Genomic DNA, 14,742 nt, shown 5'->3' with positions numbered 1-14,742 from the left:
TGAGCAATTGTGTTTGTGAGTGAATGTGTCTGTGAGAGAGTGTGTTTGTGAGTGAGTGTGTTTGAATACCTTTAAACGAGTCTTTATCCGTTTCATGGGACTTATATACTTTAGATTTCATGCGTTGTTTTCTTTACTTTAAAACAGTTCATGTCGACACTTCATAGCAAAAGGTACAATTTATTAAAATGTTAAACTTTGTCCTTCACTCGTCCAGTTCAAAGGTCAAATAGTAACCAATGTTGTGCAAATTATTAAATTACTGATGTCTAAATTTGTTCTCCTTCAGTCATTTTTATTAACATTTGCATTAACTGTATTTTAAAAGAAACAAAAACACATACTTGAACAAGGGACAGCACAGTGCACATATAAACAAACTGAATAAAAACCCTTTCTTCAACGCCTGACACAATCCACTCTAAATAAATCAAACCAAAGCATCTGTGGAAAGAAGACCGTTTTCGCACAGTCAATATCTTCCCTTCTCACATGTCCCACAAAGTGCCTTTGACCTCTGGCTTTTAATAGGATTGTCAGTAAACGCATTTCTTCCTAGTAAAGGCCTATGAAGGAATATAATTGGGGACATTCTGAATGAGGCCCAAAATACATATCTCCCCGTTCAAGATCTGCACCACATCATGAACACAGATCTAATTAATACTCTTTAATTAATTAAAAACTTGCTTACAGACCATAGCTTTTCAACCGATCTTTCTGACTTCTGAGGCCATGTGCCATCGACATAATCGTTGCAATTACAAACCAATGTAATGTTCGGGCCAGAACAATGCCTCACAATTTTTACATTTTTACAATATCAAACAGATACAATACTGATAGAGGCTATTCATAAATTGCAAGTGTTCCAAATACATGTGCGCACGTTGTATGATCCAGGGTTGTGTTTGCATACAGCAGTCGAGATGAACACTGTGAGGACGTAGCGGGGTGGTTTTGAGGGGTTGAGAGAGCAAGAGAAGGACAGTCACAGCATTCACAACCACTCTAGGAAGCCTGTGGTGCAACGTAATAGCATTAAGGTCAAGGTTAAGGCACTTAAATACTAACCCAACACAAAAAACATCTCATTTACGGAACCCACGAAACAGCAGCAACCCGTGAACAACCCTTCACTCAGGAGAAAGGTTTTGGATAACCCATTCATAAATATGAATTAAATGAAGTCGCAGCAGAGTAGGCCGATAGCTTACAGCTCCGCATAATTACATGGATGATCAGAGGATAGGCTCAAAAGTATCAAACCTGGCCCCAAAATAGGTGACTTATTCAACTTATCTCATTCAAGTCACAACAATAAATTGTAGCAGTAGCAGGGGGTATTAAACGCAAACGATAAGTATCACGGCAGAACTTATACTTAGAAACTGTGCTTTCAGTAAACCTTCTTACTGTGCATGGATAACCCCTATCTCATGAATCCCAGAGAGCTCAGGCGTTACATCTTCTGTTTTGATTTGAACTGCTTATTTAAAAAATGTGTTTGATATTGATTTCCTTCAGCCATCTTGTTTAAACACATGTTTCAACACTCCTGCTTGTGGTTAATAAGTTGCCTATTGCATGTTTTATTATGAAGTGATTGACAATATCTCAAAACAAACATGGTATATAGTTTCTAGAAATATTAAAAAGAGACATTATTTTTAAACCCCTTGTCTAATAATGTACATTTGAAGTACATTATGCAAGCATTGATAAATCAAATTTGACAATATTTGAAAATGATTAAGTTGAAATTTACATTCCCTTCAACAAAGAGCATAAAATAGGAAATACCTGTTAAATACTTAAATAATCGTATTTATTCATCACCTTCATATCCTCTCCAAAGACCACAGCATGCATATGATGCAAGGATATAAGTGAATATCAAGGTGTACAAAAGAAATATGATGAGGATCATCATGGCGTGCTCACTACTGAATTAACATCTGGGATATGGCGACATGACAATAGTCAATATTTCAATTAGGAAAAAAAATCCACTTCAACGTGAAGTGAAGCCAACTTTCTCAAGCAGCTTTCCCCCATAAGTATATCCTACTTAGGAGAGGTAACACGACTCGCGGCATTCAAGAGTCCCGATATACCCGATATAAGAGTGGCGAGTTCGCCACTCTTCCATCGCCTCAGTGTGTGTAGGGCGCTCAGATGAACGAGTCAACCACTCCCACATGTCCCACAATGCACTGCTCACTGCAAATCGGTCGACAATATCACATGAAGGATTACGTCCCCTGTTTCCCCCCCGGGCGGGGCCCGCACGACAGTGTGTTCGATAGCCTACAGACCAATTTGGATTTATTTTCAAGTTTATCGGGTTTTTGGCGTACCACGCGATCACAGTTGATGCATCGACGGACGGAGCCGCCTGAGAGCCACACAGAAAGCTTAGACACAAGAGGACCTTTGTCGAATGGTTGACATCTCATGGAGAAGGATGAGGGCGTCCGGGAATGACTAGATGATCACAGATCACTGGAGATGCTGGGATGGACTCGCAGTTCAACGCCCCTCCTTGAGCTCCTACACAGAATTTGGACTACTTATTTTTTCAACGTTTTGTACACCGTATACGTATCCGGTATACAGCCAGAAATGTTCAGCCTCTTTGTCGTCGTGGGGCGGCCAAGGAAACGCTCTCATCCGCTATCAAAGTTTTGAGAAAAAGTGTCTCTTCAAGGTGGCAACGTGCACACCCACACGCTCACACCCAGTGGGCTCTACTTGACGAGGGAACAAGACAGGGAGCCGTCCTGGAGGGCGGAGCGCGCCGCTGACCCCACACACACAAGCCGGTCGCCAGCCAGCTCCGTGCGGCCTGAACCTCCCTCCTCCCCCTCGTACTGGATCTCCTGTGTTCCGTCGGGGACCTCCGGCCGGGACGACGCGTCTGCGGCAGACGCCGATGCTGCTGCTGCTGCTGCCGTTGCCGGGGAAACGCAGACGCCCTGGACGCACGTGGCGCATCTGCAGCGATGGCCGCACGGCAGGGTGCAGCTGACGGAGATGGGCGCGGCGGCGGAGGAAGAGGTGGTGGGGGTGGTGGTGGTGGTGGTGGTGGTGGTGGTGGTCCCGGGGGGGTCCAGCGTGATGGAGGGCACGGCGCCGTGGCGGGAGGTGTAGAGGCGGTGGGTGCGCCCCGCCCCGGGCCGGTCGCACAGCCAGCCCTGGGGGAGGCGCAGGCACTCGGCGCACGACTGGTAGGACGGCTTCACCTTGAAGGGGTTCTGGGAGCCCAGGCTGTCCTGCAGCCCCCAGGGTGGCGGGGGCGGGGGAGGAGAGAGAACACGCAGTCAGCCACAGGGTGAATAACGTGGAGGTTGTGTGCGTGTTCATAGGGCTGTTGCTTGTAGTACTCTAACCAGTGTCTATTTTTGGCTCATTACAATAACAGCTCCCCCATGATGCGTTTGAATAAAAGAGAGAATAGGATACATTAAAATAGTCAGCAACAAAAAAAAGGAGGAAGGGGAGACAAGGGAAGGAGGTTATGTGGTGAAAGCCATCTTGAAAAGGTCGGTTTTGAGGGCCTGTTTGAATGAATGGAGTGGGAAGGCCCACAGGAAGGCCCTAGAACTAGCATACATAGAACCACGCAGAACCAGGACTAGCTGGGCTGTACTCACGTCGAAGGCGGCGGGGCAGCTGCGCTTGCCGGCCAGACGGTTGCTGTTATTGGTGTTGAGGTTGGCCAGGCCCAACCGGCCCTCCGACTCCTCCCCCCCCGCCGCCGCCGCCGCCGCCGCCCCGGTCCCCCGGGCCAGGGCGGCCATCTCCTCCTCCTCCTTCTGCGCCTCCTCCTCGTCCTCCTCCTCCAGGGTGCTGAACTCCAGCCGCAGCCTCACGTCCTCCATGGGGTCCAGGCGGCCGCAGGAGGTCTGCGCCGCCGTGCCCTCGCCGGCCGGCGCCAGGTGGGCCACGGGGAAGCCCTCGTCCTCCAGCAGGGCGTCGCGCTCCACGTCCTCGATCTCGATGAAGATGCGCTCCATGCCGAGCAGGGGGGGGCCCCGCACCGGCGTGGAGGGGCCGCTCTCCAGCGCCGAGTCCGACAGCCGCCGGAAGTAGTAGTTGTAGTTGAGGGGGTCCAGGGGCTCCACCTCAAGGCTCATGCCGCTGGAGCAGCCCCACGCCTCCTCCTCCTCCTGGGAGGAGCTGGTGAGCACGGGGGTCTCCTCCCCCGAGACCTCCAGGGCGTCGCCGGCGCCCGACGCCTGCCCGTCGTCGGAGGTCTCCGGGTCCGTCTCTGACCGCCAGCCCTTGTTGCGCCGCTGCTTGCTTTGGGCGGGAAGAAAAGGGTCAGCTGATTCATTTGTACGCTTGGGATGTGAGATGTTGCTGTTTTGTTGACTCAAACGTCAGGCTGAAGAGGTTGAATCTGGTGTAGTCCAAGCAGCTGTCGATGAAGGTGCGTTTACACTGGAACCTTTATGATTACACGTTGGTGTGTGTTGTTCGAAAATAAAAGGAGCTTTCTTGAGAGGTAAACCTCATGACTGTGTCAAGTGCATTTAACATCTCTGCGTTTAGATCCATGTTGAGGTAAATCTAGACAAAGGTCCACGTGAAAAATCTGACCATTAAAGATACAACACTAGCTTTTTCCAGGAACTTTGTGTATGGAATCCTTCTGGAAAATGACCAGTGAAAGAGATCAAAAATCGGATCATTTCAAAATGTTATAATGTCATTTAAAATACCCCTACAATTAAACAATACCACATTCATATCAACCGGAAAACACTTAAAGGTCACATATTATACCACCAGGTGTGAGTGTGATGTCAGAAGAGTGTGCCTCTTCTGTAGGGATGGGCAAAATGATTATTTTCCGGGAATCAGTTCTTTCAGTTCAGTTCACTATAACGATTTGTTCGTTTGATTCGTTCGTTACGTCAGATTGCGTCATTTGACAGGGAATCTCACATCTCACATCACAATCTCCCATCGAGACGGCCCTGAGCATAATTTAAACTACATCTAAGCTCTCCGTGAAAATCCACAAGATATAGTATATTGTATAACCAAACGTCCCACCAATATTTATACCACTTGCTTACTCTCTAGATGTCATTCATGGTTTTATATTTATAATTTTTTTTTACTTTACATTTAATTCTTCATTATTCAGGCATTACAGAACTTTCATGGTCATGAATAAAAAATACGAACAGCAGTTTAATTTCTTTGTTTGTTCTTGAATTTACGTAGAATGGAACAAAGACTCCTGGGATTGGGAAATGTGTTTATCCAATAAACAGATGGAGGTCAAGTCTATTTTCGGAAATGTAGGGGGATATATGAGTGGCCCCACGTCGAATGGCATGACCCAAGATACGTCAGACAGAGAAAGCGCGCAAATTCGACGGTACCACCTTGTCATTTGTTTACCCAGGTGCCATGGCAACACCATTGCTACCTCTTATTGGCTAAATCTTTGAGAACGTTGTAGAATCAATCAGTGTAAGGTCGCGGGGAGACGAAGCTCTGTTCGTTTGTATATTTTATTTACGCAACCATATTTTTGTTTTATGTTAAAAAAAAGGAATCAAAGAACCAGTTCTCTTGTTTTGGGGAACCAGTTCTTGTCGTTCACCTTCGGGATTTGTTCGTTGTGAACGAATCGATCGCGACCGACTCATCCCTACTCTTCTGACATCACAAGTGGGCGTGTCCACCTAGATGTATAATGGATAGATGAGCAACGTTTGCTACAGTCCACGGGGTAGGCTGGTAGGCTGATCTATCCAGCACACATCTAGGTGGACACGCCCACTTGTGATGAGAGGCAGATTTCCAAAACGGCTTGCAATGGCTAATCCCACTCACACCTGGTGGTATAATGTCACCTTTAGAGTCACTTGGGAAAAGGCAGCGTGAAATGCAGTGACGTCAGGTACCCTGTCCCCACCGCGGGGGGGGGGGGGTCACGTGCTCACCTAGGGTTCAGGATCCCCTCGTACTCCGCCAGCTGCCGCATGAAGGCGGTGTTGGGCTGGGCGGCGGCGCGCTTCTGCTTGACGTAGTTGAAGGCCTCGTCCAGAGCCCAGCCGTACTCCTTCATGGCGTAGGCCACCACCGTGGCCACTGAGCGGCTCACGCCCATTTTGCAGTGCACCAGGCACTTGGAATGGTTCTTCCTGTAAGGAAGGAAGAGACGTGTGAGATCCTGTGGGTATTTTTGTGTTACGTTGCTAGGTAGATCCCGCTGTTGCAACGTCCGGCCGGTCCTGGTGAACGGAGGAACCACGCGTTGCTATTGGGTAACTTATGTTTTGCTTCGTTGTTGTGTCATGTTCTAGGAATCGGGTACAGACTGTACATTGGGCAAGCTACAGATGAATGAATGGAGTGGGCCATGAAAACAAAAGCACACACTCAGGATAAACAGAGGTCTGAAAACTATATCGAAGTGAATAAATTGATTTGGTTCGATGTTGTTATTATTGTTTTCGTTCTAATGAATACATTTCTTAATTGACAAATTAACAATATAATTATTATTCAGGTTTTTCTTTTATATACTAAAGATGAATAATTTTAATTAGCAATGAGTGCTGGAGACCCATGTCCCCTGGGGACCATTATGTCAGCTCTCACCTGGCCTTGGCGATGAAGCTGTAGGTGTCGTTCCAGTGCGCCAGCAGGTCCGTGGATTCCTCGTCGTAGACCAGCACGTTGTGGTAGGACAGCGTCCCCGGGAAGAAGTTGTCGATCTCCCGAGCAACGTTTAAGATGTACCCAACCCTTGGGAAACAGACACACACAGGCAGGCACACACTAAGTCAATGCCATTTTTCTAATCAATCTTTACACTCCTGTGAGTTGGCTTTGCTTTCATAAACTACTTTGGTGAATTGAACCTTCACCAAAATCAAACTATTAATGCTAAAGTGATCGTCAAGCACAATGCCCTTACAGGTGCAAAGATAGATCTCTGATTGTGAAACCACTTGCTTACCCACAATCTTGAAGTTCTTCTAGGTTGGAGGCGTTCCACTCTGATCCCTGTATGAACAGAAGAAAGCCGTTGAAAATGGTTACGTTGAAAAACTTTCATAGTAACAGATGCATTGCGCTGGTCAAACTTAACATAGTGCTAACAGCAGCACCTCGACAAACTAGCATAACTACGGCATTTACGTTTGGATGATGCAGCCAGTAGGGTTCTCACCAAGTAGAGGTGGTCAAAGATGAGCGTGGCTTTATCCAGTTGGCCCAAGACCAGCAGCATCTCCTTATCCATGAACTCCTTGTACTCCTTCAGGCTGCAGCTCATGTGCTGCTCCAGCAGGCTGCGGATCTGAATCACAACACCACACATGCAGACAGAGAGGAGGCATGTTTCAAATGGAAGGTTTCATCAAGCAGATTTTTTGCATAATATGGTTTCGCCCACATATGTATACCTAACAGTTATACAGTACAGTATTCAATATTTATTGATTAACCCTATTATTTTATAATGTGTTTTCTTTTTATATACAGTTCAAGGGAACTGAATTTCAGTGGTAAGAAACACGTGGATCATGGACGATGTAGGTCGTTGTGGGTCCCTCAAATGCCTTTATGTTCATTAACTTCAGACTCAGGAGCCCAGTGCTCCTCTGGGAAATAAAGTCAGCTTGGATCCCTGTGGGTGGATACATGGGGCGACCCCATGAATTACTACAACACAACACTAAAAGACTAAGACTATGTTATGTCCTGGTGCGTGTGGCAGTTGAAGCATCGCGATGGCACTACATCCGTTCAACAACAACAACGAGTATTTTGTTGCTACGTACCTCTTTAGATGTAACATTCTCCAGGTCTTGGTCCATCATGATGCTACGTAGCTTAGCTTTGATCAAACACTCCGTCCTCTCCCTTTCGGTGGGCCTGGGGTGAGCACCACAGTGCAACACACAAGCAGAATTTCAATCACGGTTTGTGTGATAGTGTGGACAAAAAATAACCCAATGTGAATCATACAATAGTTATCAAAGCATTACATCTTCAAGCCAGTCCCATTTGAACACCAACACTCAATACTACGATACAGCTCCTTTGACTTGACATCCCCAGCAGTAACACTGGTCATCATCCATCAACAGCACTCATAACGTCATAAGTGTTATTCAGTACACTCACAGCTTACTCGTGAAGACAGTTGGTCTACTGTGTTTGTCTAGGTTCTACTCCATCTGCCAATTAGTCCAATGAGTCCATGCAATAACCCTGGAATGAAGGTTTAAATGCTATCGGCCGACTATTATCTTATGAACTGATCCATGATCTGCTCTTTGAAAATGTAATAACTGTCAAATGTTTGTGAAACAAAATGTGAGCGTATGGTGTGTGTGTGTGTGTGTGTGTGTGTGTGTGTGTGTGTGTGTGTGTGTGTGCGTGCATGTATGGCATGTTTGTGCGTGAGCGTATGGTATAGTGCGTGAGCGTATGGTGTGTGTGTGTGTGTGTGTGTGTGTGTGTGTGTGTGTGTGTGTGTGTGTGTGTGTGTGTGTGTGTGTGTGTGTGTGTGCGTGCATGTATGGCATGTTTGTGCGTGAGCGTATGGCATGTTTGTGCGTGAGCGTATGGTATGGTGTGTGTGTGTGTGTGTGTGTGTGTGTGTGTGTGTGTGTGTGTGTGTGTGTGTGTGTGTGTGTGTGTGTGTGTGTGTGTGTGTGTGTGTGTGTGTGTCTTACTGGTCCACCGCCATGGCGGGTGAGTCCGGCCGTATGGACTCCAGATCCGTCATGGCGTTCCACTCGTTGACGCAGCTCTGCTCCGAGGACACGCGGCTGTCGTAGAAGCCGGTCCAGGCGAGGGCCCCACTGCCCGGGTAGTGGTGGTAGCGGCAGGCCGCCTCCTGGGCCTTGTGGAGGACCTGCAGGGCGGACCTGGGGGACGCAGGGCAGAGGGACACAAGGTCCCCATGGGAGGATTGGATGGATGATATTCAGAGCTTCATAGTAGTTTAACAAAGGGAGGTTTCCATAAGTGCACGTGGATGTAGACAACATCGCAAAAAGGTTCTGATCGACATCAGTACGAAAGGAGCAGCGTTTCGTACTTTTCATATCTGAACAATACGAATATGTTCATATCTGTTTGTGAGGAGCTGTGTTGCTGTGAGGGATGCCAGCCACGTCTTTACTTTAGGTACAGTTACTTATTTACTTGATTATTATTAAAGCATAAGTCAGATTTTCAGATCCCTGGCACAACCTGTGTTGAAATATGACTTTTTGAAACTGATTGGTTTCCTGATATTGCAATTACACTTTCTGGACTATTCAGACACTTTTCTGTCTGACTACCAGATTGTAATAAATAGTTGGAAATGATTTTAAATGAACTGTAAACTCTCACCTTTGTGTCATGGCTTGTCCCAAGTTTAGTTCGACAAACATTACATAAAAATGTCCGCCCCTCTTCTACACCTCTTCCCAGTGTGGGCAGAGCTGGAAAACACCGTAGAAAACACCAGAAGGAGGTGTACACAAAGAGGGACAGCCATTTTAGGCAGAGAAACTAGACGGACAAGCCACACAGCAATAGGATGTTGATTTCAACCATTGGTTTAAAGTGTAAGAATTCACCAGGTTCAGCACATTGCCAAATGATCAGGATTCCTTTACCACCTGATGTCTAAATCAAGAAAATGGTTGCCGTGTTTCCAACATCCCACAAAGTGGACTGTAAACTACAAACACTGAGGAACATTTAGTTCGGAAACCAACTTAGATATAAATCCACTTCTAAAGCCATCCAACTGCAATTTGTTAAGTGCATGGTTGTGTGAACCATGTGGAAATTGGTAGAGAACAGTATAGAAGGATACAACAAGGACCGACAAGCAGAACATTTCATTCATGTTCTGTCGGTGTACACCACACCAGTCAGGTTCAACACCATGAGACACACGGGAATCCAAGTCAACCACAAGAGAAGGACTTCCACGAGAGACAGAGACATCCACAACTCACCACATGGCTTGGACAGACACAGGCTTGAACAGGTGCCACCGCCCCCCTGTGGTGCTTACACTGAATCCTCTGGGGGGGAGCACAGACAGAGGTTAGGGGCTGTCTGGCTCTCCATTGGGCGAGGTGCAAGGTTACTATCGCAAACGAAAAGTAACAGATTACCGAGCTAGGGGTGAGAAAATGTTTGCGATATCTGAAATAAAATAAATAGTTGAGTTTTTACAAGAAATAAAACAGGGCAACTGTATGGTGTGTTTAGAAAAACTTTTTGTGTAAGTTTCTATTCTGTGGATGGCAGTTCTTCTTTATGATATTCTGTGGAGTTTTTATGACCTTTATGAATCTTTAACTAAACTAATCTCTTTAAAAACGTACAAGTCAAAATGAAATAGAAATAAAGCTGAGTCAGAGTGTGTGAACAGCACAAAGCCCAGGGGCTAGTTCACCAGCCTGGGCTCCCATTCATAACACCAGAGACTAGAACATTCCTCCAGCCCACACACACACACTTTCCACCAGCTCAGCAATAACTAAACTGACACACACGCACATACACACACACACACACACACACAATTTACTCAGCTGTTTTCAAACTGAACTCAATATAAAAACTCTAAACAGCCCAGTCCTAATCCTTATTTCATGGCTAGCGATTAAGAAATGTTAACACGTCCTCGCCCAAAAGGTATTTTGTTATACAAAACTTTTAATTCTGAAAAAAAAAAAAGTAGCCTTTTTTGCTCAAAGTAACAGGCAATTGCTCGTCGGCTCTCATTTGTTTTGTTTAAAAAGTTAATGCGTTGCCGCAGTGATGGGTCTCTCCAGTCAGCAGGGTGCCACGTACCCCTCCCCCTCCAGGCGGACCGCCGTGTCGCTCCACAGCGGCAGCACCAGCCCCACGGAGCACGTCTTACTGTCGGGGACAACGGCAGACACACACACACAATGTCCCTTTGGATCAATCCAAACAAACAAAATGCATCGATCGGGGAAATCCTTCTGAAAGGGTCAATCGGAAGACGGGCAAGGACGGGGCGAGGGAGGGGTCCCCTACCTGTCTGTTTCCGACAGGAAGTCCACGCCCAGCAGCACGGTCTCCTCTGCGTCCTGACAGCCGTGTGTGTAGACCACCAGCAGGTAGCGCACGCGCTCCGTCCAGCTGCTCTCCAAGCGAACGGCCTGCAACGGAAACGCAACGTTAACCCGGAGAGGAACCCCTGTAGGGTCGAGCACGACGCAGACGAGAAGCGCCTGAATGTCACGACGTTAACGTCTGCCTGGGACCCGGGTACCAGGAACATAACACGATGTGAGAGAGAGATGGTTTATTGAGGTTTGAGGGCACGTCTGAGTCATACTGACCAGTCTAACGCTATCTTCAGACCGAAGCATCTTCATCATGACTTCCAGGTGTTGAATTAAGTCACCTGAAATTATACACAACAGGAAGTTACAGAAGTCCCAGAATTTCCTGCAACACTTCCATTTCTCCCGGCTGGAAAGGGAGACACTTGAATCATTTGCAGGTCCATACTGCAATGCTTCAGTGGGAGGCCTGTGGGGGACCGTACCTGTGAACGAGTGGTGCGTTGGGGTCAGAGGTCGGTTCCCACAGCCCTCCTGCCGCAGGAAGAGAGCGGCTCCCTTGACCATGACGAAGCTGGTCTGGAGGAGGCTGTGGAACACATGCAGGAGGGGTTCACTGTCAGAGCGTCTGGCTTTACTGTGCTTTGGCTTTGCCCGGTACAGAAACAACGTAAGCGTGGTGTGGACTGGACTGGCCTCGGAACACATGACCTGTCCTTGGTCAGAACAAAAGCGCTTCACTAAAAATTGCGTTCTCCTTGGAGGGCATCGGATCTCTCTCTGTCAAGAGAAACTGTCCTCGAACTATTCTGTTGGAATTCTGTGGAATTTTTTATATTTTCATTCTAATTTGTTTTCTTGAGAGTGCATATGTGCACTGTTTGGAAAACAAACACATCCAAACCAAACTAGTTTCAATATAACTTTTCAAAACTTGAGATAACATTTGAGGAGAGGGAGGGTGAAAAGTCCACACACTTATTTGACCAGTTTCTTAACCCTAACCCTTTGGGCCTAACATGCAAGGTAAGGAAACAGACACTTGATTCATGCGTCCTAAAGTATGGCTCTCGTCTATTGGACATCTCTAAATTCCTCCGAAAGACATTCTGCCGTCAGTGTTAAAGGTGGCATGCCTTACATTTGCAACGGTCATAAAGAAAAAACTTCATGAACTGAACTACAGCAATCTTCTCTCGGCGTGACCTTTCCTAAATGGGAAGTCCAGATCTCATTGGCTCTGAAGGATCTCAGCTCTTCTGCTGGGACTGCTACCCACTGACAGAAGCTTATCTCTCCTTCCCAGCTCGTGTTCGGCCAATCAGCTGCCCTGCTACCTCCTACTCGACAATGGGCCTTATTCACCTAGCATCCATCTTGGTTCTGAACTCTAGCTGGGTGGGAGGAAACTGAATGCAGATGTCTGTAATCAGGACCCCCACACTTGACTGTAAGGCAAAGTTTAAAGCTTCCAACTCTGGCTCGGGAGGTTTTATGTAACCAAACTTCAATTAAATTAAACAATTAAATTCAAGCTTACCTCTGGTTATTTGTCTGGTCGTCATCATTCCCAAAACCCTAAAGAGGCCAGAGATACTTAATTAGTAATCATGAGGTTGAGCAAAGCCATTTTATAATATTTAAGTAAGTAGGTAGGACTTACAACTCGTTGTGGGGTGTAGTTGTAATGTGCACTTATATAGCTCATGTGATTAAATATTGCTTATAAAAGGGTTCTGTGTATTACAAAGTAATACAGTGTGATAAAAGCTCTGTTACACATGGTTGCACAATTAATGAAAAACATGTCATAAACGTTGATTTTGTGTGGATGATTAGCACGTGTAAAATCAGGTAATTATCTGGTTTTGACTGTCGGACTATCAACTACTTATACATTCGCCACTGTTCTGTTAAGAAAAATGTTTCAAACTGAATACTATCCTGCCATAATAAGCATGCATTACAAATGCCATACTTGTTATCTCCATGAAAACCCAATACATTTACAATCTAATTTATTTTTCTTCTTTTTTTAATAAGATTTTATGGAAGATGGAAAATGCATCAAATATGAATACTATTCACAATAAACCCTTTAATTGAACATTACAAAACCAACAGAGACCAATCACTACTCAAATCAAATGTGTTGACTTTGTACATTGTCGTTTGGTGGATAACATGGTCTGGAAATACATGCTTGATGACAAGGCAAAGTGGAAGCAAACGCTATTAGAAAGGGCTGTGATGCACACAAGGTGAATGTATGGGCGCCACCTAGTGGCTATCGATGGCCAGTGTCCAAGCTCCTATCTGCTACACGGGCCACGTGACGCAGAAACTTGAACCCGTCACCTGCAGATGGCTACTCAGCAGAACGCTGTTCTAGCCCACAGATCATGACATCACCTGGGCACACTTCACTGGACATTGCAGCTTACTACTTATTTCAACGGTGACGTAAACGTTGCATTGACTGGGGGAAACGGGGACGAGATTCTTTTTTTTTTTTTTTTTTACTTTGGGCTGTCTTTTAATTAGGGCAACTCACCCACTGTCGCAGAAGGTAATTGCCACTTTGTTTTGGTAGTTCCTCTCTTGGTATAATTCTGTTTAAAAGCCACACTATAATTTTGCTGCTGCTAAATCGGTGCACAATTCGCCCTTTTTCTTGTCGTTGAACATGTGTGCCCCTACTCTGGTATCAAACTCTATTGTATAGGTCTATCACACCAGCCGACAGAAGGATATATCCAAATGGGATGTTTATTCTCTGCTAGTAACGGAGTCACGACTTGCCCAGATGACTTGGCGCTTGTGCGGTCCACTCACCTCCCCGGTGTTACTGGTGCTGATGCTAGCCGAGGATGCTGCGTTAGAGACGGGGATGCGCTGCAGCGTCACCAGGGCCATGGTAGGGAAGCGAGGGCCAGTGAAGATGTGCGGAGATTGTCTCTGTCACCGGGGAGAAAATCCCAACCCAGGAAAGCATCAAGTAGTACCTGAAGAGAAATCCCTTATTTTTCGTTCCAGTACGGTAGACGCGGTGTCCACAAGGTAGTCCTGATCAACGCATACTTGTGTAGGCTTTGGATAATTTCTCCATTTGTATAGCGATGCTTTCAAATAGAGAAACAAAACATTGCGGGTTGCATGCGGCGCATAAATGACATGCAGCTTTGAGGAACGCCTGCTATTGGCTGGCCGAAAGTGCGCGTGGGCTGTCATTGGGCCAATGTCGTCAAGGTGACTGTGGACAGACTAGATACCAGATAAATAATAACAACGCTAGAGAGGGATGAAAAGTCACATACAAATATGTTTAAAACGCACAAATATCGCCAAATGCACCCCAGATTTATGGTCGTTTTTTCAAATTAAGCATCACAATTTTCGATCCATTTTCTATAATAATTTCTTTAAGAAAGCGTTGATGCAGATAACGTAGATAAAATCCACCAATAATATATTTATTAATTATAAAAAGTGATTTATTCAACAAAAACATTGATGAAAATTGTTTATTTCAGATTGTTTTAAATATGTTAGTTTATGATAATAATAATAATAATAATAATAATAATAATAATAATAATAATAATAATAATAATAATAATAATAATAAATACAATCTGGTTTGTGTCAAAGGGGC

The 14,742-nt window shown here is 45.7% G+C and overlaps 1 protein-coding gene across 1 annotated transcript; it reads right to left on the bottom strand.

The window, feature by feature from the left end:
- Positions 1-278: 278 nt before the first annotated feature.
- On the bottom strand, positions 279-14,263 carry LOC115542947 (protein phosphatase Slingshot homolog 1). The gene is made up of 15 exons (XM_030355460.1): positions 13,923-14,263; positions 12,628-12,665; positions 11,573-11,676; positions 11,364-11,428; positions 11,056-11,180; positions 10,846-10,914; positions 9,999-10,067; positions 8,715-8,909; positions 7,815-7,908; positions 7,202-7,330; positions 6,989-7,035; positions 6,628-6,774; positions 5,967-6,167; positions 3,657-4,305; positions 279-3,275 (listed from the first exon to the last, which is right to left on the bottom strand). Exons 1-15 carry the CDS (start codon positions 14,001-14,003, stop codon positions 2,751-2,753), a joined length of 2,538 nt encoding a protein of 845 aa, XP_030211320.1. The 5' UTR covers positions 14,004-14,263; the 3' UTR covers positions 279-2,750.
- Between the last annotated feature and the right edge of the window lie 479 nt (positions 14,264-14,742).

The sequence above is a fragment of the Gadus morhua genome, chromosome 4 (genome assembly GCF_902167405.1).
Source record: "Gadus morhua chromosome 4, gadMor3.0, whole genome shotgun sequence".
Lineage (NCBI taxonomy): Eukaryota > Metazoa > Chordata > Actinopteri > Gadiformes > Gadidae > Gadus > Gadus morhua.
This window is presented reverse-complemented; position numbering and strand designations above follow the sequence as displayed.

Bases quoted from the DNA above. Each gene is read 5' to 3' on its own strand.
- LOC115542947 (XM_030355460.1), bottom strand. From the start codon at position 14,003: ATGGCCCTGGTGACGCTGCAGCGCATCCCCGTCTCTAACGCAGCATCC. The intron at 10,068-10,845 runs GTACGTGGCACC...GCTCCCCCCCAG, and splicing joins GTCCGCCTGGAGGGGGAGGG to AGGATTCAGTGTAAGCACCA. The intron at 3,276-3,656 runs GTGAGTACAGCC...TGGGGGCTGCAG, and splicing joins GCTGCCCCGCCGCCTTCGAC to GACAGCCTGGGCTCCCAGAA.